Genomic DNA, 25,047 nt, shown 5'->3' on the forward strand with positions numbered 1-25,047 from the left:
AAATAAGAGCAAAGAGGAAAAGTCAGACAAGGGGGTGTCCTCAAAGAAATCGGGGCGTCCAGGGAGAAAGCGCAAGCACAGCATGGTAAGTGCCCCGGTTGTTGAATAGACTTGTATCATTGCATTGAAGTTATACCCGGGCCCCTCGCTCTACTCCCAGCTGGTCACACTGGGGACACAAACACACAACAAGATGGCAGCTTATAGTCTCAGCCTAAAGGGGAGAGAATAGAAACCACAACAACAATGGGGTTCCTGTTGACCCCCAGGACTATATCATACCTGCTCAGGCTGTTCCAGCATTTGGTTGCTCACCTGGACTTGGATGGACAGAACCCGTCACCCCCTAAATCAATCACTTTCCACTCGCCCACATGAATAAATCAGGACCAAGTGGGATTCATATACAACCTGTAGAGGTGGCCATACACAGGGAGATCAGATTGTTTGGCGATGCCCACATTGAAGTGGCCGATATCGGGCTGATCCGATCGTGGGCCCCAAGGATCTGATCAGAATGGAGGCCAAACGGGGGGTCGGATCAGGGGACCGAATGAACCTGCCTGATCGGCATCTGCCCAACTTTTGGATTGGGGACGCCTGTCAGATGGCCCCACACACGGACTTGGTCTGTCGGCAGCTTTTATCGGCCTGTGTATGGGAAACGTTAGGGTTCGGATTGCTCAGAGCCATTTTAGCCCTTCATTTGGATATAAGAGAGAGTCACCTTTACAAGACTATTCATATGAACTGACAGTCTTACCCCTGTGTCATCTTGTATATATTGAGCCCCAGAATTAAGACACAGCACCTTTAATGATGAAGATAGAGATAGAGAATGTGCATTTTGCAGGTCAGGCTGATGGATGAGTAAATGGAGGCATATAAAGAACATAGAGCACAGTAATGGCCAAAGTCTAATCCATGCTGAGCTCTTCCTATGCCACAAACTCTGAATCATCTTTAATGTTACTTCCTTCATCTGGGGATTTGCCAGCACTTCATTACTTTTCATACATATTAGATACTGGGCTGCTCCTGGAGATTAGTAGTATTTATAATGCTTTGATTGTCTCTTGTGTGCCCCCCAGCTCTGTACAATATAACCGCTATAGTAATACAGCATTAAAGGAAAACTATACCCCCAAAATTAATACTTAAGCAGCTCTAACTGTAACAGGAAGAGATCACCTGACCAGAAATACTGCAGCTCTAATTGTAACAGGAAGAGATCACCTGACCAGAAATACTGCAGCTCTAATTGTAACAGGAAGAGATCACCTGACCAGAAATACTGCAACTCTAACTGTAACAGGAAGAGATCACCTGACCAGAAATACTGCAGCTGTAACAGGAAGAGATCACCTGACCAGAAATACTGCAGCTCTAACTGTAACAGGAAGAGATCACCTGACCAGAAATACTGCAGCTCTAACTGTAACAGGAAGAGATCACCTGACCAGAAATACTGCAGCTCTAACTGTAACAGGAAGAGATCACCTGACCAGAAATACTGCAGCTCTAACTGTAACAGGAAGAGATCACCTGACCAGAATACTGCAGCTCTAACTGTAACAGGAAGAGATCACCTGACCAGAAATACTGCAGCTCTAACTGTAACAGGAAGAGATCACCTGACCAGAAATACTGCAGCTCTAACTGTAACAGGAAGAGATCACCTGACCAGAAATACTGCAGCTCTAACTGTAACAGGAAGAGATCACCTGACCAGAAATACTGCAGCTCTAACTGTAACAGGAAGAGATCACCTGACCAGAAATACTGCAGCTCTAACTGTAACAGGAAGAGATCACCTGACCAGAAATACTGCAGCTCTAACTGTAACAGGAAGAGATCACCTGACCAGAAATACTGCAGCTCTAACTGTAACAGGAAGAGATCACCTGACCAGAAATACTGCAGCTCTAACTGTAACAGGAAGAGATCACCTGACCAGAAATACTGCAGCTCTAATTGTAACAGGAAGAGATCACCTGACCAGAAATACTGCAGCTGTAACTGTAACAGGAAGAGATCACCTGACCAGAAATACTGCAGCTCTAACTGTAACAGGAAGAGATCACCTGACCAGAAATACTGCAGCTCTAACTGTAACAGGAAGAGATCACCTGACCAGAAATACTGCAGCTCTAACTGTAACAGGAAGAGATCACCTGACCAGAAATACTGCAGCTCTAACTGTAACAGGAAGAGATCACCTGACCAGAAATACTGCAGCTCTAACTGTAATAGGAAGAAGTGTGGAAGCAAAAGACACAAGTCTGTCTGTTAATTGGCTCATGTGACCTAACATGTTTGGTATATTTGTGTGCACAGTGAATCGTACGAACCCAGGTGGTGGCCCTTATTTTTTAAAATGGCAATTTTCTATTTATGATTACCCAATGGCACATACTACTAGAAAAGTATATTATTATGAAAATGGTTTATTTACATGAAGCAGGGTTTTACATATGAGCTGTTTTATGCAATATCTTTTTATAGAGACCTACATTGTTTGGGGGGTATAGTTTTCCTTTAAGAAAGTCATGGGTCTAGACTACTGACTTTGCTGCTAAATGAGAAGGGAAAATAAGCAGAGCAGAGAAATAATAAAAAATAGACAACAAAAGTTTTGTAAAGGTAAACTGCTAAAATGTAAATCGCCGGCGGGATGGCACTCAGAGCGATTCGTTTTCTGAAGTCGCCCGAAGGAAACAAAACACCAGGCAGCCAATTGCCCCAAATCTGCCTGTGTGCCCTGACCTTTAAGGGGAAAGTCCAGTTGACCATCAAATGTTACTGTTTGTATAAAAGGAAACCTGATGCTGCATTATCATTCCTTATTCCTAATTGTGTATTGTGTAGTTATTGTGTAGAAGTACGTCAGGCAGAGACATAGGATTCATAATACATTGTGCGAAATGTAGCTACCCCTGCCCTCCCCAAGCCATTCACCCTGGTGCCCATGTAATGCAATGATTCCATTATTATTATTATAACACATTGGGAGACGTTTGTTGTTTCTATACTGCACCTGAAGCAATCTATAGGGGACATATATAAATTCATTACATTCAGCTTATAGCGGTGACTCTGGGACGAGAGGCATTAAAGCTGCAGCTAAAGGCTATGGCCAGGGCCAGACTTGCATGTGCAGAACTCTAGATCGTTTGCAGTGAAAACGAAGCCTCGGGCACATGAAATATTGACGACATGATTTATTCATGAGCATAAAGTGCAGCTGGGCCTGTTACCTGACGTTACCTCTCATCACTATTGTAACTAGAAGCAAAGACTCTGGCCTCTCACATTACTTGTATTCTAAGAACTGACACACTGATTTTATCATTTTATTCTCACGTTACTGCCATCTCAGGACAGGCACCCACGCACCCTTGTACCCAGGGAGTCAGGCACCCTTGTACCCCAGGCACCATTGTACCCCAGAGAGTCAGGCTTGTACCCCAGGGAGTAGGGCACCGTTGTACCCCAGGGAGTCAGGCACCATTGTACCCCACGCACCCTTGTACCCCAGGGAGTCAGGCACCCTTGTACCCCAGGCACCATTGTACTCCAGAGAGTCAGGCTTGTACCCCAGGGAGTAGGGCACCGTTGTACCCCAGGGAGTCAGGCACCATTGTACCGCACGCACCCTTGTACCCCAGGGAGTCAGGCACCCATGTACCCCACACACCCTTGTTCCCCAGGGAGTCAGGCACCCTTGAACCCCAGGCACCCTTGTACCCCAGGCACCATTGTACCCCAGAGAGTCAGGCTTGTACCCCAGGGAGAAGGGCACCGTTGTACCCCAGGGAGTCCTGCTCTGGGATCTAAAGACATGGACTTATGAGTCTCTGTAGCCCAAAGATTTCTGTCCCTCAGTCTAAGCACAGGGACCCATGCATTGTTCTACCCTAGGGAGTCCCATCCCTATGGGTGTTCATTCTTAATATATATATATATATATATATATATATATATATATATATATATATATATATATATATATATATATATATATATATAATTTTTTTTTGTAAATTATTTAGCTTTTTTTCATCAGCTAACCAGTTCAGCAGCAATCTGATTACTAGGGTGCAAATTCTCCTAGCAACCAGGCAGCTGATTGAATGACTAACAATAGGACAGGCCTGATTTGAGAGAGAAGTAATAAAAAGTAACAATAACAATAAAATTGTAGCGTCACAGAGGAACCATTTATTTGATTGCTGGGATCCATCACCCCAATTACATATTCATTTATAATGTTGTGCCCTTTGGATAATGAAGGTCCCCTCTTCTGACCCCAATAATGAGTCACACAATACTCCGAATTCTGCACTAGTTTAAAGGGATACTGTCATGATTTTTATGATGTAGTTTTATTTCTAAATTACACCGTTTTCACTCTACAGTATAAAATGTCATTCCTGAAGCAGTAAGTGTATTTAGTTGTAATATTGGTGTGTAGGTGCATCTCAGCTCATTTTGCCTGGTCATGTGATTTCAGAAAGAGCCAGCACTTTAGGATGGAACTGCTTTCTGGCAGCCTGTTGTTTCTCCTACTCAATGTAACTGAATGTGTCTCAGTGGGACTTGGATTTTACTATTGAGTGTTGTTCTTAGATCTACCAGGCAGCTGTTATCTTGTGTTAGGGAGCTGCTATCTGGTTACCTTCCCATTGTTCTGTTGTTAAGTTGCTGGATGAGATATCACTCCAACTTGCAGTACAGCAGTAAATAGTGAATGAAGTTTATCAGACCACAAGTCACATGACTGGGGCAGCTGGGAAATTGACAAAATGTCTAGCCCCATGTCAGATTTCAAAATTGAATATAAAAAAATCTGTTTGCTCTTTTGAGAAATGGATTTCAGTGCAGAATTCTGCTGGAGCAGCACTATTAACTGATTTTTTTCCCATCATAGCAAAGCAAATTATACTTGAATTTAGGAGAAAAACACGACAATGTGGGGAAACTGAATGCATTGCTGGGGTTTTGCACTGTGTCTGTGTAAGTGATGAAGGTCAGTAATAGGATGGGGTCGTTGATGTGAAGTCAGTGTTTGAGAAGGACTGACACCTTCATGCTGCCCGTGCCCCAGATTGAAGCTCAGAGAAAGCCCCGTGCAGTTATATTGGGACACTTCTAAATATACCATTGAGCTCAGTAAGGACAGGCAGCTATTTGTGGCTCTAGCTTATTGTCTTCTTCCTTCCGTCTGTGCCCAGCAAGTTCCCCAAAGCTTAATGTCCTCCCTGTGCCCTTGTAGCTGTGTGTTTGTGTGTGTGTGTGTGTAGCTGTGTGTTTGTGTGTAGCTGTGTGTGTGTGTCTGTGTGTGTGTGTGTGTGTGTGTCTGTGTGGTTTGTGTCTGTGTGTGTGCGTATGTGTGTGTGGTGTGTGTCTCTGTGTGTGTGTCTGTGTGGTGTGTGTCTGTGTGTGTGTGTCGGTGTGTGTCTGTCTGTGTGGTGTGTGTCTGTGTGTGTGCGTATGTGTGTGTCTGTGTGTGTGTGTCTGTGTGGTGTGTGTCTGTGTGTGTGCGTATGTGTGTGTGGTATGTGTCTGTGTGCGCGTGTGTCTGTGTGGTGTGTGTGTGTGTGCGTCTGTGTGTGGTGTGTGTGCGCGTGTGTCTGTGTGTGTGGTGTGTGTGTCTGTGTGTGTGTGGTGTTTGTGTGGTGTGTGCGTCTGTGTGTGTGGTGTGTGTCTGTGTGTGTTTGTGTGGTGTGTGTGGTGTGTGTCTGTGTGTGTGCGTGCGTCTGTGTGTGTGCATGCGTCTGTGTGTGTGTGTGTATATAGACTGGCCCTGGGCAAACTGACGGGCAATACTGCTCCGTGGGACATGGAACAAACATGGCCCTACAGTCGGCATCACAAGCTTTATTTCTATTGTGTACTACTCACACTCATTCAGCTTATAACCTAAGGTGTAATGGGATAAAACTCAAATACATCAGATCTTGTAACCCACGGCGACCAATAAGCAGGCAGCATTTACTGCACTCGCCAACAGTTTGAAAAATGGCCGTATATGTACAGAGACATGTTCCCCGGGTAGCAGATCTACCTGGAAGAATGAGCCAAAAGTAGTATTAGTTTTTCCCTGTTCTGTTGTCTGCTACATTGTATCAAGGGTCAGAACCAGCAGTGCAAAGAATATAGATAGACAGGCATACACTGCACTCAATAATAATTACATTAAAGGGGTGGTTCAATGTTAAAATAACTTTTAGTATGCTATATATATATATATATAATACACCAGAGCCATGAATACCCTGTAAATTATATCCTTATAAACAGTGACTAGTGATGTCATCAGTTATAAATGGTGAGTAGCGATGTCATTTTTGTCACATGACTCCGTGTATTATAATAAATAAAGTAGCCCTCGTTGGAAAATATGAGGGTATTAGAAGTTACCTCGGAGTTCCATGACCTGTATAAAAACACTCGGCCTTCGGCCTCGTACTTTTATATGGTCATGAAACTCCTCGGTAACTTATTATATCCTTATATTTTACAAGAGGGGGTACTTTATTCACTATATATATATTTCTTGTGATTCATTGCTGCTTTCAAATGGGGGTCACTGATCCCATGTAAAAAACCAATGCTCTGTAAGGCTACAAATTAATTGTTTTTGATACTACTCATCTTTATATTCAGGCCTCTCCTATTCAAATCAATGCATGGTTGTTAGGATAATTGGGACCCTAGCAACCAGATGAAACTGCAAACTGGAGAGCTGCTGAATAAATTGCTAAATAACTCAAAAACCAAAAATAATAAAAAAAATGAAAACCAGTAGCGAATTGTCTCCGAATATCACTTACTACATCATACTAAAAGTTAAGTTAAAGGTGAACAACCCCTTTAAAAGGGAAGCAAAGTCTAAAATAGAATAATGCTAGAAATGCTGTTTTTTGTAGCCTAATAAGACAGATGATTTATGCTTTCAAACTTGGCCACAAGGGGTCATCTTAAACATCTCTGCAAGACCAAGACCTTGCACATGCTCAGTGGGTCTGGGCTTCAGTTGGGAGGTTAAGCTTAGGGGTCGTCATAAATTATCAAAACTACACAAGTCAAATAATATCTGTCATAGAAGCCGATACAGAAAGACTGATTAATAATCAGAATATACAGACTGCACTGGGTCTGTGGATACAAATCTCTAGATAATCACTGACTGCTTTACAGGGAAAACAAACAAAGCTGCTTGAGTTCTTGAAAGTAATGTGGGGGGCTCCCCCTGCTGGTTGAAAGTGTGATCCTTTCCCTGCAGAGCAGTTAGGGACCGTCTGAAGTTTCCCATCTGGTGCAGTCAGAGCAAGAGCTTTTGTTAGGAGTGTCAGTGACACTGCACATGCTCAGTGGCCTCTGGGCTGCTGTTAAGAATCTTAGAGTTTGTCACAAATCAACAAGTAGAAAATTAAATTCATATGTCGTAGATGCTAATTATGAATCAATTCTGATGCAGACTGTACTGATTTTTATGCTGCCATGCAATGTGAACCTGTATTAATTACTTATATTGTGACATTTCTATTCTATGTGTACTGTATATTGTGAGTGGGTCCCTAAGCTCAGTAAGTAACATCAGCAGAAAAGAAGATGGGGAGCTACTGGGGCATCTTTGGAGACACAGATCTTTACTGCTAAAGGGCTGTGGTTGCGTTGGGCTGGTACAGAAGCACAAAACATCATGTACAACATTTCTAGCTACTTCTTTAGTTAGGCTTTAGTTCTCCTTTAAAGCCTATGAGGAACTGCTCAGCACCACATTTTCAGATTAGTGAAAGTACCTAATGGAGTTCCATGTGCCACTATACTAAGGATTCACTTGTGTGGCCACTGATTCACGTGTAAGGGTTAAATGAGAAGCCCTGAATATAATTATATATCAATTAGAAACAATTGTCCAAATATCACACTGAATCGGAACCCTAATTGGCACATTCAGATTTGAGTAAAATATTTGCATCCGTTGTTGACAAATAAATATTTAGTGTAAATGTCACATGACTTTAGGGTTGGGACTTGTGCAGCTGCACTTTTATTATTTAGCACTTTCTGATTCTGTGCATCGCTATTATTTACTGCAAAACAGGCAGGTTGGTGTATCTGGTCTGGACTTATATAAAAGTGCCCTCTGCTGGCAGGAATATCATCCACCCCATCCTCTCTAGTCTGCACCTTTGCTCCTGTACTGCTTTCATTGGCTTGTTCAGACAGCAAATATATACTGTTTCCTCTAATTGTCCTATAAAATAGGAGCTACATTATACATACAATACATGAGTGATACTCAGAGTTCCCTGTATAACTCAGCCTGCAGCCTTGTGTCTTTATATGGTCACAGAACAACCCCTCAGTGACTTCTAATATCCTTATCATTTACAGTAGGGGGTACATTATCCCTTATAATACATGAGTGATACTCAGAGTTCCCTGTATAACTCAGCCTGCAGCCTTGTGTCTTTATATGGTCACAGAACAACCCCTCAGTGACTTCTAATATCCTTATCATTTACAGTAGGGGGTACATTATCCCTTATAATACATGAGTGATACTCAGAGTTCCCTGTATAACTCAGCCTGCAGCCTTGTGCCTTTATATGGTCACAGAACAACCCCTCAGTGACTTCTAATATCCTTATCATTTACAGTAGGGGGTACATTATCCCTTATAATACATGAGTGATACTCAGAGTTCCCTGTATAACTCAGCCTGCAGCCTTGTGCCTTTATATGGTCACAGAACAACCCCTCAGTGACTTCTAATATCCTTATCATTTACAGTAGGGGGTACATTATCCCTTATAATACATGAGTGATACTCAGAGTTCCCTGTATAACTCAGCCTGCAGCCTTGTGCCTTTATATGGTCACAGAACAACCCTCAGTGACTTCTAATATCCTTATCATTTACAGTAGGGGGTACATTATCCCTTATAATACATGAGTGATACTCAGAGTTCCCTGTATAACTCAGCCTGCAGCCTTGTGCCTTTATATGGTCACAGAACAACCCCTCAGTGACTTCTAATATCCTTATCATTTACAGTAGGGGGTACATTATCCCTTATAATACATGAGTGATACTCAGAGTTCCCTGTATAACTCAGCCTGCAGCCTTGTGCCTTTATATGGTCACAGAACAACCCCTCAGTGACTTCTAATATCCTTATCATTTACAGTAGGGGGTACATTATCCCTTATAATACATGAGTGATACTCAGAGTTCCCTGTATAACTCAGCCTGCAGCCTTGTGCCTTTATATGGTCACAGAACAACCCCTCAGTGACTTCTAATATCCTTATCATTTACAGTAGGGGGTACATTATCCCTTATAATACATGAGTGATACTCAGAGTTCCCTGTATAACTCAGCCTGCAGCCTTGTGCCTTTATATGGTCACAGAACAACCCCACAGTGACTTCTAATATCCTTATCATTTACAGTAGGGGGTACATTATCCCTTATAATACATGAGTGATACTCAGAGTTCCCTGTATAACTCAGCCTGCAGCCTTGTGCCTTTATATGGTCACAGAACAACCCCTCAGTGACTTCTAATATCCTTATCATTTACAGTAGGGGGTACATTATCCCTTATAATACATGAGTGATACTCAGAGTTCCCTGTATAACTCAGCCTGCAGCCTTGTGCCTTTATATGGTCACAGAACAACCCCTCAGTGACTTCTAATATCCTTATCATTTACAGTAGGGGGTACATTATCCCTTATAATACATGAGTGATACTCAGAGTTCCCTGTATAACTCAGCCTGCAGCCTTGTGCCTTTATATGGTCACAGAACAACCCCTCAGTGATTAAGCTGGATTCCGCAGGTACATCCAAAATCTGCATGGAAAGACAGTAGAAGTTACTGTACCCAACGTATGTGTATGAATACATATGTGGACAGTTTGAAATAAAGTTTATTATACCCGTAGAACACTGAGCAGTTGTAGGAGTCCTGTAGCCACGTGGGAGCCCTATGGTGCTGGGTGTGATTTCCGTTGTTCGTGCAATACCTGTGTGATTGTGTGTAAGTGTTGCTTTGCTCAGTGAGAGGAGGGTGCAGACATCAGTGCTACACAATGTAACCACAATCTCACACCGCACGGCTGCACTGCCCGGCCCCACATTGTGGCTTTACCCAGAAATGGAAGTGTCCTGCTATCTGTCCATGCACAGCTTCCTGCCAGCCACTAGACATATATATATATATACACACTATAGAGGTTGTGTGGGTGCTGCTGTGCTATTAGACCAGGCCCTACACACTACGGATCAAATCTGTTTATACAATTGCCCAACAAGGACCCAACTGTTTGCCCAAGCTCAATGCATTTAGTAGAGAAAGGTTGGTCTGAGAACTTGCATAAAGCCAGTCCAGTGTTACTTGAAAGCTGGAAAGATTAAGACAAAGAAGGCAAATAATTCAAAACCTACAGAAAATAAATAATGAAGGTCAGTAGAAAGGTGCTATTCTATAACATACTCAATGTAACTTAGAGGTGAATCAACAGAAAGATATAATCTATTACTCATGGTAAGGGAGCACGACGGACGCTCGGTTCATCCAATCAGCAGCCAGTATATGTGAGAAGTGTCAGCTCTATGGCACATGATTAATGTGCTTTGTGCACAGAATGATAAATAGACAGACGTGTAGTGGAATTCCTGGGCTGCAGGGTAATGTTGCAAAGTGAAAGCAAGAGAATTAAGAAAACATTTGTCTTCGCTGTTGTGTTTTATTGACGTAAATGAAATGATCGCATGGCTAGCCCGCAGGTAACAAGGCTTCTTGGCTGCTGAGCACTCATCATATAAAGACACTTGCCAAGGCTCACACACGTGCTGCGCACACACACACACCTATTCACTCTATGACAATTAAAGGGGAAATATACTCTGCTTACTTTCTCTTGTGTATACAGGTTCTTGTGAAGCTCCTGACGTTTCCATATAAGCTTGTGAAACTATTAAAGGAGAAGGAAAGCTACCAAAGTAGTTTATTGCCAATAGGTTAGCCACAATAGTACAAGCTATAATAATAGAAGCTCTCTTTGTTTGTTTAGGATAGCAGCTGCCATATTAGCTTGGTGTGACATCACTTCCTGCCTGAGTCTCTCCCTGCTCACTCATAGCTCTGGGCTCAGATTACAGCAGGGAGGGAGAGAGGAGCAAACTGAGCATGCTCAAGCCCTAGCCCTGGAGGTTTAAGCTGAAAACAGTCTGATACAGAAGCCCATGAGTACACAATAGAAGGAAAGAAATGTGATGTTTGACAGGGGACTCAGAGCAACATTACTTTGAAGGGTTACTGGTGTATTTATATAGACCTTTCTGATAAAGCTTACTTACTTTTAGCCTTTCCTTCTCCTTTAAAGGGGAAACAAAAAAATGGTTTGTTTGTTAGTTAAATAATGAAAGAAAACAACATTTTGAGCAACTTCCCAATGTAAATTCATTCAATATTCCGGTGGGTTTTGAAGTTATATGTACATATAATACATTATATCCTTATAATACACAAAAGCCATGAATATCTTAATAATATAATATATCCTTATAAACGGTGAGTAGTGATGTCATCAGTTATAAACGGTGAGTAGTGATGTAATTTCTGTCACATGACTCACTAAAATGTGTGTATTATAATAAATAAAGTACCCCCAGTTGTAAAATATGAGGATATTAGAAGTTACCTCGGAGTTCCATGACTCACTAAAACTTGTGTATTATAATAAAGTAGCCCTGTTCCATGACCTGTATAAAAGCACTCGGCCTCAGTGACTTATAATATCCTTATATTTTACAATAGGGGGTATTTTATTCACTATATAATTGAGACATTAATGGGGTTATAAGGTGGTTAAGTGCCCCTAATCCTTTACTCGCCTATAGGTGCAGAGTAAGCGGAGAGGAGTTTGTGGGTGTGATTTTCCAACTCTTTGGGAAGTGCTGTATTGGCGCATGCGCAGTTGGAGAAGTCTTCTGGTTTGTAGCAACTGCGCATGCACCAAAAGTGACAGAAATCTCAGAATGGAAGAAAGAGGAGACAAAGAAATGCGAAGAGCCGGAAGATGGCGCCCACAAACTCCACTACGCTTACTGCACCTATAGGCGAGTAAAGGATTAGGGCATTTAGAGGTGTTATCACCTTTGTGGAGGCGGGGGAGCAGGGACGGCAAACTAAGTAGGGTACTGGGTAGGGATTTTTATTACTGGGGGTGTTAAGTTATCCTTTAAAAAAATGATACAGGAGATTTAGCAGAAAATCTGAACACTGATCACCTCCCTGTCGGTGGATAGATTTTCTTATTCAGCTTGAAAGTTTGCCATGTTGACCAATAAGCAGTATGTTCTGTTCAGTGATCTCAGTCTTTCCTGGCGTGACTATTGTAACCCATAACTCACCTCGTTACTTATGTGATTACGTCTTTCTTTAATGCAGCAGCTGAGATCATCTTCCTAATTCCATCCCTCACCTCAGCTCCTCTCTCCTGGCTCCCAATCAAACCAGACTTTAAATACAAGTGTCTCTCTTTTCTCCTTCACAGCAACGAGTTTGTAATAATGCGCAACGTCTCGGATCTTCTCAATCTCTTCACACATATTTTGCTGCCCAGTATTAAATGTCATTCCCTATGAAATCTGCTGGAAGGATGTTCCATGTATCTAGCACAATTTGTTTAACCTAAGAAGCCATACTCAATATAGATCGACTGAATGGAAATACAGCGGGTGATTTTGTAACCCCAGTAGCACCCTGTTGGGAAGCACAGTAGGTCAAATGCAGCCCAACCTAACTGCTGGCTCTGGTTGTGAATAAAGCTCCATCATAATATAGAATAGAACTGCTGTTATAAGAACTATCCCACTAGGCTAAACCAGTGGCAAACAATGGGCAAGCAATTTAAGCAACTCAAGGAAATCTTGTAGATACCCACACTGAGCCTCTGCCAATAGAGAATTAAGGTGAAGCAAAAACAGCAGAGTTGTGCCCCGAGGGGAAGTGCTGGTTACTATGTAGTACATATGTAGTACATACACACTACTCTATACCTGTAATTACACAGTCCTGCAGTGTGTTACAGGAGAGTCCTGCAGCGGGTCGGCTACTCACGGGTTACCCACAAAAAAATCGGCCACCCCGCGGAATGAGGGGAGGATTTTCAGGTGCGGGTATACCCGTGGGTTTGCGGAGTCGCAGGCCGGGTTGTGGATCTCATCTAAATTTCTTATCTTATGTAATATTGTCTATATTTTACTCTTTTTAAAGTTTTACAAAACGTGTTTCTGTCCCGCCCACATTTGATGATGTCACTTCCGGTTTGTAGCTCCATCACTTCCTGTTTGCTGGTGGTCGGCGGGTCAGGTTGCGGATAAGGCAGTTGCAGTCCGGGTCGGGTAGCAGATCAAAGTGGGTAAATCTGCAGGTTGCGGTTCGGGTCCTGGAAGGGAAAATAACACATTAGTCTCATAAATTCATGACAGCAGCAATAATAAACACTGAATTTCAGGGTATTAAATATATCAAGGTTAATCTCATGGAAGTTTCAGATCCTCAAATTGAAAGCATGAGATTTTCTCACTGAATTCAATCTGTCTCAATCTGACTGCAAATGGAGCACACACACTCCTACACACAGTAACACACAATTACACATTGGTATATACTGTAATACAAGAGACATGAATATCCTGTAAATGATATCCTTATCCCACGAAAAACTTCACCTGCACCTGGCTTTCCCCCTCCATTTATAGACCCAAACCAGCCCACCCCTGATCGCCGACCCAGGGGTTAAAACCACATCACTATTATAAATGGTGCTTAGTGATGTCATCAGTTTTAATTGGTGCTTAGTGATATCATATCTCTTACATGACTGACTGAAACTTGTGTATTATAATAAATAAAATAGCCCTTATTAAAAAATGAGGATATTAGAAGTCACTTTGGGGTTCCATGACCTGTATTAAAGCATTTATATGGCCATGGAACATCCTTATATTTTACAACAAAGGTATTATTATATTATTTCTGTAGTATTATAGTATTTCTGTAAATTATATCCTTATAAACGGTGAGTTCTGATGTCATCAGTTATAAACGGTGAGTTCAGATGTCATTTCTGTCACATGCCTCACTGAAACTTGTGTATTATAATAAATAAAGTACCGCCAGTTGTAAAATATGAGGATATTAGAAGTAACCTTGGAGTTCCATAACCTGTATAACTTGGCCTTCAGCCTCGTACTTTTATATGGTCATGAAACTCCTCGGTAACTTATAATATCCTTATATTTTACAAGAGGGGGTACTTTATTCACTATATAAACACACAGACACACTGGCAGATAAATGACATCCAGACAGGTCTGAGGCACAGACAGACTTGGCTACAGATAACACACACATTGGCAGACAGATAAGACAAACTGGCAGTATACATAACACACACGGGTTTGTATGTTTTTCTGATTGAGAGGAAATGATGTAGGAGTTGATAGGAGAGTGGCGTGTGTCTAGTGACGGAGCTGACATTTAGTGCACAGAAGTGAAAGTGTCAATCTACAGGATGCACAAAAGTCTGTGCCGCTCACTAGAAGCACGTGTCTGCTTGGCCCATACTCACCGGGAATGTGACAGATCACCAGGACTACGAGCGGTGAGACTAACCAGATTCCTACTTTATTATATAGAGACCTTATTTACTTATGTGCCAGGCCCATTACTGTAATGCAGGTGTATGTGCCATGCTGAGCTGCTGCCTATTCATAAGAAATGGAAGAACAAGAGAGCACACATTGTGTTTCTTGTCACTCTTTATATAACAGACTAACACACAACAACTATTGTGTAAGTGTGTGGGAGCCCTGTATTGTACACCTGCCTCTGAGCACCTGTTAAGCCTGGAGATAGCTACTTGCATTGGGGAGGGTATATATATGTATATATATTCTGTAGTGGTGCAGTGCAAGAGCGTGAGAGACACTGCTAGTGACATACAGAAAACCTGCATTTCTTTTATAGCTCAAAATATGGTACAGGTATGGGATCTGTAATCTGGAAACCCATTATCCAGAAAACTCCAAATTACAGAAAGGCCTTCTCCCATAAACTCCATTTTGTCTAAATAATCCAAATTTTTGAAAAATAATTTCCTGTTTCGGTGTAATAATAAAACAGCAGCTTGTACTTGATCTCAACTAAGATATAATTAATCCTCACTGGAAGCAAAACCAGACTATTGGGTTTAATGTTTACCTGAATTCTAGTAGACTTGAGGTATGAAGATCCAAATTACAGAAACCCCCAGGTCCTGAGCATTCTTGATAACAGGTCCCATATCTGCACTAGCAAACATCCGACTGCACAACAATTCACAATGGGATTATACAAAACAGAGAGACGCTACATAACTTGACTATTCGTGTCCCATATTCTCATCACGTGTCCTACACCGAGTTGGGTACCTGCGGAATACCCACATAGTGATCGGGTTTTGGTCATAAAGTCCCTGATTCACTGGGCGTGCAGGCATTCCTCAGGTAACCCAGCTGTGTACATAACAAAGGTGCAAGCTTGATCCCTCCCATGTGTTATTTTTGTGCAGATCCATTGCTGGAGTGACGTCACTTCCAGTCGAAAGTGACGTCACTTCGGGTTTTATGTGTCCCCGGATCGGAAGGTTGGTTGGCCTACTGCTGGTCGGCTTCGGTAGCGGATTAAGAGGAAAAAATTGAGGGTTGATGGGTCACAGGTAGTAGGTATGGGTCGGTATGGGTATAAGAAAATAGACCTGCACAGAACTCTACCCTGGGCAGGTTAAAAAATCCCGTTGGATCGCGGCCGCATCTGTGCATGATTCAACCACCCGTATCGGATCCATTCTGATCCCATCATTGGGCATATCGGGGAGAGATCCACCCATTCAACATCACCCAAACGAGCGGATCTCAACGTCTATGTCCACCTTTACTATGTCAGTTCCCTCTTTCAGGTCTGTTAATAAACTGGCTTTTACTGGTCAGAACCAGCAGTGCAGAGTATATAAACAGCCAGACTAATATATATTTACAAATAAACATTAAAACTAATGAAAACCTTTGAATATTTGAAACTAGAAAGACTTTTTTTGTCATTATTCAACAAAAACTCTATTTGTGTGGAGTTCCCCTTTGACAGTGACTGAGCTTTCCCTGAACTCTGCCGCCGACTCCCCTCCCCTCCCGAGGCCCCAGGCTTCCAATTCTAATCCTTCAATCTGGTGTCATTTCTGAAACTCTATAATCTTCCTGTAGATGTTCTGCTTGTCCTGAATTCAACTCCTCAAACGTTTGTGCCTCCCTTGCTAGAAGTGAAAGCAGCCTCTCCTTCATTGCCAGGGCAAGGGAAGGAGGCAGAGCCCCATAAACCAAGTATCAAGGGGACATTATTGTCACATAAACTACATTTAAGAGGTGCTGATAGAAGGTGTCAGTGACCATTCCTGCTTGCACATAATAAATTCATTTAACGTTCTGATTCCAGTTTTTCATTTGGTGCAACCTGCTACTAAGCCATCCTAAACCGTGCTCAAAGTCCTACCTCTTTCTGGACCTGAGAGTCAGAACTGTTGTGGTTTTTTTTCCTGGTCAACCACAGTCTTCTGTCCTGTCCCCACATAATGGTGGCCCAGGTTTGGTGTGTTGCCAAGTTCTGCAGTAGGTTAGATGAGACATTAGAGAAAACATTAAATATGCACCATGTTTGGAACCAGGCTACCCTGGGAGTACTTTGTCACCTACAAAAACACCTATAAATATGCAGAAATACAATTGCAAAACGAACTGCAACTGTGGGTGGGCTTGTTAGGCCCAGAAGTAATTTGCTACAACTTCTCGTGCAATGTGGTTGTTGTTCTACTGGTTATTATCAGGCCATCTGCACTTTGGGCTCAGCTCACGTCTCTGAAAGTAAATCTATTTACTCAAGAAAAGCAGCACATTTGTCTGAATAAAGAGCTTGGCCAAAGGTCATGAGGTTTAGGAGTGCAGCACTCTGTTCCTCTGCAGGAGAGCTCATTGTGGAGGCAAGTGGGGCCCTTGGATAGGTTGTTGGCAGCACAGGAACAGGAAGAGAGATAAGTCTGTTCTCATGACCCGCTGATCATTGATATAGCAGAGAGCCTGGGACACTATAGAACAATGCAGACATGGGGCCTCTACCTTAGCAAACCCCAGGGAGGGGGCCACAGGCTTGTATGAATGTCTACCACTCAGGCTCGATTGAGATGCTTGATGACTAGATCCACACCAGTGTACTATATACAGTAACTGGAGGATATAGCTTTCAGAGTAGTGAAATGTCTTCAATGGATTACTTAGCAAGTCCAGTTGTTTTAGAATCTACTAGAGTTATAGCTGAATGTTCCAGAAGTCATGCAGATCCAGTGAGTAATCACAGTCTCCCTCAGCTTTGGCAGCCTTTTTTTTGTAACATCCATATAGCTGGATTTATTTACATGGCAGGTTTTATTCTGGGAACATTTTTACTACGATGGGTATGTCTGAGTGGTTCAACGCAAGCAATAACCGGACATTCTTTTGTTTAATATTAGGTGGAAAGCGCTAATGTATCCAAAGACATTGCCTCAGTTCCTAAGTGCCACATGTCTCCAGACACCACACACCCAGATCCAATTCACAATGGAGATATGGATTCCGCCAACAGGCAGCACAAGCCAGAGAGGTCCAGCCAAGATCGACCAACACCAGAGCTAAGTCTAAGAGACATGAAGACCTGTGGTTCACCAGAACTGCTAAGAGACAGTGAGGTAAACCTGGTGGTGGAGAATGGATGTTGCACTCCAAGCGATGAGATGGATCCTCAGCAAATGGAGGACTGTGATGTTTCAGTGATCTGCGCAACCAAGAAAAGAGGGAGAAGAAGGCTGTCCAACAGCTCAGAGAAAAGTGAGTACATGGAGCCAAGCGGTGTCTCTTGCAAAGGTGTAGGCCCCAGTATATTTCAGGCAGGGAAGGCCGATTTGTGACCAAGGTCTGGAGATTCAGTGGTAGGTTCTTTCATAGCACTGACTAGAGAGCTGGACAGCCCATAGCCCCAAAATTAGTGTTAGTGGGGTGATCCTCAGCACAATAGAGACTTGATTGTTAAGAGTAAGGGTATTGCTTATGTCAGTTGTGATGTTATTGTCAATTGCCAAGCTATGACATCACTGGCACACCTCCACAATTCCATATACACCTCCTCCATTTCAACAGCAAGGGCCCAGATTTAATTTAGGGTAACCCATGTTCTATCCTGGAAGAAACTACATATTTTCATTATTTTGTACAGAATATTTGTTAAATTCAATAAAAAAATAAATGTTTGCATGTAGGCACAGACTGTTTTAGCCCAACAAATATTCCTCTAGCTTCTGCATTTTGCCATCCTGCATTATATATAATGATGTATAACAAGGTTTTACTTCAACCTGGGAGCAACACAGGAGTGAAAATGCTCCTGGATAGTGACAAATAAGTGCTGTGATTGCCTATTGAAAGTCACTATGTAGACCGCAGCCTGCAGGAGACTGTTTGTCAGTACACCTGTTTTTATACAAATGAATCTTGCCTCCCAAGTCTGGAATGCAAAATTAAGCAACTGCTTTGGGAGCAACATCCAAGGGGTTGGTGAGCAACATGTTGTCCATGAGCCACTGGTTGGAGATCACGCTATAAGATCCGCTCTTTGGGCAAGTCACCAAAACTGGCGGATCTTTCTCCAGGTATGCCCACAAAAGGCAGGGTAATATTGGGCTAATCCAATGATAATGGGTGCCGAGGGGACGAGGACCCCATCAAATAGCCGATGCGGTCCTCGATCGTGGGGAAACTCAAACCTGGCCAATTGATATCTGGTCTATTTTTGGCCAGATATTGTTGGGGAGGCCTGGTGGAAAGCCCCATACATGGGCAGATAAACTGCCAAATCGGTTTAAAGGACCCAGAATCAGCAGCTTAAACCTGCTCGTGTATGGCCACCTTTAAACTATGTGGCCTGAAACTGAAGGCCATTCACTGACTGAAACCCCAAGACTGAGTTTCGCTTTTACATTTAAAGACTACTTTCTGTGTCACTGATGGATAATATCAATATTTTCTTATTCCAGAAAGACAAAAACATTAGAACCCCCATTTTATCTTTTTCAGGGAATCCGAAAGAGAACGGTGTAAAATCTGTGAAAATGTAAAGTAAGGGAAATGTATTAAGCATAGTATATTAGTAGGACACAAAAATAAACTGGTGTAAAATGTAGGAAAATCAGGAGATGCAAAATTGAGGCTTTTCTGTATATAAAGGATGTCTGGCCTCAGCTATCAGCTTGTTATTTTCGGCCCTTTCGAATTTTTACTTTTTCCTGTGTTTGAATGTGGTTTCTACTTGTCATGTTGTCAGAATTGTAACAAAATACTTTTACATCAGGGATTAAACTACCACGTATTAGAATATCTCCAGCAGAACTGTCTCCATATACAGAGTGTAGATGGAACGTCAGGGTTGTGCCGTACTCAAGCCTTATCATAGTGGTGCCTGTTATAGCTGTGGCCTTGGAAGCCCATACTCCTGCCTGGAACCTACCCACAATACACAAAAAGGCAGCAGAGTCCATGCTGGCAGGGAAGGGTCAGTAACTGAAGGTGGCCATAGACTCAAAGATCCGCTCGTTTGGCGACATCGCCAAACGAGCGTATCTTTCCCCGATATGCCACTAAACTGTGTGGCTATATCGGGGGTAATTCGGGCGTTCGGCCGTATGGCCGAACGATCGAATTACGATGCGCCAAGCGGCTCCGACGGGTCGGTCGGGTAAAAATCCAACCTTCCAGATTGATATCGTGGCCAGATATCGATCGGGAAGACCCGTCGGAAGCCCCCGTACACGGGCAGATAAGCTGTCAAATTGGTCCAAACGACTGAAATCTGCAGCTTTATCTGCCCGTGTATGGCCACTATAACTTGTCAGGTTGAAACAAAAAAATCAGTACACTTTACAAGACATAATAATCTCATCCTAACCAGACCCTCCGGTGAGGTCCCATAAGGGTAAAGCAAAAAGAAAATGTTAAAGGGTCACTCTGTTAATGCTTGGCATTGGTTTTTAACCGTGCCTTAATGGGTCTGCCCATTCAGCCAGAAATTCTTTTGTAGCTTTCAGGTTAAACAGAATATCAGTTCCATGAAGAGCAAAGGAAGCAGTATAACAATGGTTTCAAAGCCTTGTAACACACAACAACCAATCAAATTTGCTCTTAACAGGTGGTTGGTTAATGGTACTTGCCAACGCTTCTGCCCCAGAGCATAAAAACCACCATCACCCCAAATAAACTCTCTGCCACCCCCCGAGGTACCACAGTGCCCACTGACTGGCTGTTGGTTTAGGGAACAACTCATCAAAACCTCTCTTCTTTCCTGGGCTCTCTTAACCATGTGGGGTGTTCATGAGTCGGAAACAGATCTGAAGTAGACAAAATTCCCACGCTCAGTCCATACAATAGTTGGCTGTGAACATACAATGTGCTAACTAGCCCTGTATTGTCTGTCCTTCTAGGCAAAGAAGAGAAGGAAGATACAAGCTCCGACTCTCCCAAATCAGAGGCAAGTATCAAGCATGAAATACACTACAAATAACAGAGATTATTGCAGGTTACATTCCCATTGAGCTCCACTGTATCAGAGCAAGGCATAATACCAGGCCCCCTGGGTACATGTGTGATAACTGTATTATAATTCCCTGTATTCCAGCGTTACCAACACACTCTGGTACCTGCATACATTGTTTGTTGGGTCTGCTTTATATAGGATATAGGCGTAAGAACATTTAATGCACAGAACACAAAATCAAATGAATTCTGAACTCAGTATTATGTAAATGATGTGTAGGGACGCTAGGCACTAGTGATGTGTGGGCTGACCTGATCCCCGCAGGTTCAGTGTGAGGCAGTTGAATTTGGACGTCCATGGCAGGTGTGGGTCACCTTGGGGTACTTCATTGCCTCATTGTGATTTTATTGCTTGTAGTGCTTGTGATATGGCTTTTTGTGACTAGCACCACTGATTTGGGTGATGCTTTCAGTAGCCCTTGATGGAAGGAAAGATTCATTGGACCATTCTTTGTATGCCTGTGTTAGTATTGGATTCTTCTCATGACTAGGTTATTGCAAATTTTAGGTGGTCCCTCACTCCAATGTTTGATAGGGTTCCTCTCAACAGAGCAGTGGCACCGTCCAAGCCACAACACTTCCAAGATCAACTTAAAATAAACTCTGGAGAACCACAGTAAATTCAGTGTTTATGTTTCACTTCACAACAGGTTTTGGATAAACATATCCTTCATCAGGTGATAATTCACACTGTAACTAGCACCTGATGAAGGATATGTTTATCTGAAACAGTTGTGAAGTGAAAAATAAACACACTGAATTTGCTGTGGTTCTCCAGAGTTTATTTTACGTTGATTCTTCTCATGACCTCCGCCGGCTGTGTAGTGCAACAACACCTGCAAACTGGTATAAAGTAGGGCCTTGAGTATAGAGGATGTCACTGCTTAGCCATATCCAAAATACTTCATCATCCTGATTATCTAGTCTGGGGACGGCATTGGTTCTCTAGGGCTGACAGCACAAGGAGCATTGGCTCCGCTTCTTGCAGGCTGAGAGAAGTAGTTCCACTGCCTTTCCAAGCTCCATTTATCTTCACCGAAAAGTACAACTTCCACTTGGAAGCATGGAACACGGGAGGTTGGCCTGCAAAATGCAAAACTAGCCATTTCTGGGCCAACGTCCACTGTGTGCCCTCAGCCTAGCTTGAGTGTGAGTTGATCTGCTCTTAAGTGAACCAGTCATTTTTGGGAGTAAAACATAAGTTCCTTTTCCAGTTTTGTAGGTAATATTTCAGCATTTACAGCAACGATCTTCTTTTTCCTTTGATATTCGAATTCAGATGTTTGTGCTTACGGTTTGCTCTTGTGATGCTGTAGGACACCTAAAATAGCATTTTCTGATTGGTTATTCAGTTCAATGGTGTCAGATGGGCACTACAAGGCCTGATAGGACTGTGAGATGTGTTGTTTGCAGTTGCATCAGTGTAGTCATGTCTATTTACCAGTGTATGATTTGCTGCTTGTGATTCCTCGGGGGGAATTGCTTACTTTTCCCCACAATTTTATCAATAAAATAAGGTTTTGATTGCAGTGTTCCATTGACATCATATACACGTACAGTATAATTACAATACAGGGAATAATAATAATACAATATTACATGTATGGTGTCACTCAGTAAAGCTTTGTCCCGTCCTTAAGTAGTACTTATTTGGTGTATGACCTACAATATATACGGCTGATCTTTCTAATTTGGAACCCAGTTGCCTACATGGTGACTTGTATGGGTCCATAATGAGCCATTTTGCTTCCCATGTTTGGCCCTCCTGCCCGTAAATGATACCCCCACAGTCCATACACATTGCAATGCAGCATGCGTTCAATGAGAATTTCCACCCAGATTGATCAGTGTCAGATACACAAAAGCTGCCAGTTTGGTCTAACAAAGTCAAAAATGGAACCCACTGTTATTCCATGTAGGTAGCTGATACTCACAACCAGCTAACTATTATAATGATTAGCCAGATAGGGCTTATTGATTTTTATTTTTTTTTCAAATACGGTTGAGCAGGGATACCGAAGCCGGCTGCGTGGAGGATTAAGCTGGGAGACTAGTCTACGTCAGAGGCCAATGCAAAGACTACCCTTCCAGGCTGGGGACCCCTATTACATCAGCAAGAGGAAGCGAGATGAGTGGTTGGCCAGATGGAAACTGGAGGTAAGGACTGAGATGGAGCAAATCTACTGGGCTCAGCATTCTCACCACTGGGCAGCTCTACATAACCAGTCCCATACAAATCACCATGATATCTTCTGCTTCCCTTATGATGGAACATTTGCCAAACTAAAGCCATTAGAATGCATAATGAGGGAGATAAAACTGGAGCAATTCTGTCTATAGAAATGAACAGATTGTTCTCGATTAAAATATAAACAATGGACTGAAATTTGCTTCAGTTGAATCTCAATCAGTGCTACTGCTAGTTGTGTTTCTATAAACTCTGCAATTGTTAATATTAGTGTTAAACAGTGGTTTCAATGAAACTTGTTTCCTAGTATGTGCAGCTTGGGGCAGGTCTGGACTGGGAGTCACATTAGGCCCTGGCATTCCAAGTACACAGAGGCCCAAGTAGCCCCCCACCAGCCCAATAAATAGTGACTGTCTATAGCAACATATAGCAGCCCCTCTGGCATTTGCCAGAACCCACAGATTGCCAGTCCGGGCCTGGCCGCTGGTGTCTTGATGTCCTGATGTCCAACAGTCTGAAATGGTTGTTTAGGTTGGACGATGTTTTCCGATAAGCTTTGCTCACCAAAATTCTGAATTTCGCCATGTGTGAATTTTTTCACAAAAATTTGCATTAACGCCCATAAGAAAAAACACCCATTGACTTTAATGCATTAGGACAAAAAAGTCACCATAAGAAAAAACGCCTATTGAATTTATAGCATTTGGACAAAAAAAAATCCATAAGAAAAAACGCCCATTGACTATCGAAGAGAAGAAGATGGCGTCCGTGAGCTCTGATGACCTCAATCTGCACCGAGGGTTAAAGGAGAAGGAAGCCCCCTGGGCGCAAAAACCCTCCCCTGTGTTGCCCCTCCTCCCTCCTGGCCTACCTATCCCCCCGGGCAAATGCCCCTAACTTGTTACTCACCTCTCTGCGCAGGTCCTGTCCACAGAGCTCACAGGCGCCATCTTCTCCCAAGCGCTCTTCTTCCTGCTTTGATCTGCGTTTTTGGTGCATGCGCAGTAGGAGCATTTACTGGCATTTACTGGATCTACTGCGCATGCGCCAAAAGTCACAAAGTTTTCCGTGACATTCGGTGCACGCGCAGTAGATCCAGTAAATGCCAGTAAATGCTCCTACTGCGCATGCACCAAAAACGCAGATCAAAGCAGGAAGAAGAGCGCTTGGGAGAAGATGGCGCCTGTGAGCTCCGTGGACAGGACCTGCGCAGAGAGGTGAGTAACAAGTTAGGGGCATTTGCCCGGGGGGACAGGTAGGCCAGGGGGGAGGAGGGGCAACACAGGGGAGGGTTTTGCGCCCAGGGAATTTCATTCTCCTTTAAGTAAAGAGTCAGGGGCATTTACCAAAGGTACCAACTAGGACGGTGGGGAGCAGGGAGGGGGGTCTATGTAGGGTAGGAGTTTTTATTAGCAAGTGTTTGGTTCTCCTTTAACTGATGCATTTTGAAAAAAACATTTTTTCCCATGTCAGTATCCCTTTAATGCCTTATACATAAATCGATAACGAGGCCTCGAAATAAATGGCATCTTTAGATTTGGCTGTGCAGTTACAAAAGATCTAGTTACAGAAGAGACTGCCTGTGGTCCTGGCCTACATATCCGGCCTCTGTTACTAGGCACAGTGAGTGGTGGATCTGCTGCGCAATCTTATTATGCAGGATATTGGTTGGAAGCTGCAGCAGTCTCCCCCTGTGTGCGTCTCGGTGTATGGACTCCTGGTGCCACCCCTTGCCCCCCGCGCGTCTCACTTCTACGAGCACATGCTGTCACTCCGTCACTGCTCGGTCTCCATGGCAACAACTTACGGGCACTGGGACTTCCATAATAAAGGCGGCTTTTTATAGCAACACGGGCCCAGTAGGAATATTAGTCTGCCAATCAGGGCATTGTAGCAGGGCTACGCTGAGTGCTGCAGTGATATGGGCAGTGCCAGTTTGCTCCAACCAGACGTGCTTTATAGGGTGAAATAAGGTGATTTTACTCTGGATAAAAAGGGCTGAACATTTGCCATTGCTATGTGTCTGTAGTTAGTGTGTCGGGGGGGGGGGAGGATAGTTTAACCCTCTAAATGCAGAGAAACATTGTTTTCTCCTCTCCATCCATGAGGAGTAGTAACA

The 25,047-nt window shown here is 43.0% G+C and overlaps 1 protein-coding gene across 3 annotated transcripts in view; it reads left to right on the top strand.

Moving 5' to 3' along the window:
- LOC108718324 (DNA (cytosine-5)-methyltransferase 3A) overlaps positions 1-25,047 on the top strand; it is a 99,864-nt gene that overhangs the window by 12,547 nt on the left and 62,270 nt on the right. For 2 of the 3 annotated variants that reach the window (XM_018266063.2, XM_018266064.2), the window contains exons 2-5: positions 1-85; positions 17,632-17,986; positions 20,629-20,675; positions 22,751-22,897. The exon at positions 1-85 is cut by the window's left edge and continues 20 nt beyond it. In XM_018266063.2, coding sequence (XP_018121552.1) covers positions 1-85; positions 17,632-17,986; positions 20,629-20,675; positions 22,751-22,897 — 634 coding nt within the window. Of the gene's footprint in view, positions 86-14,592; positions 14,698-17,631; positions 17,987-20,628; positions 20,676-22,750; positions 22,898-25,047 lie in introns of those variants that run through there. The other variant, XM_041565154.1, reaches the window with a different exon arrangement.

This window comes from Xenopus laevis, chromosome 5S (genome assembly GCF_017654675.1).
Source record: "Xenopus laevis strain J_2021 chromosome 5S, Xenopus_laevis_v10.1, whole genome shotgun sequence".
In the NCBI taxonomy this organism is placed as follows: Eukaryota; Metazoa; Chordata; class Amphibia; order Anura; family Pipidae; genus Xenopus; species Xenopus laevis.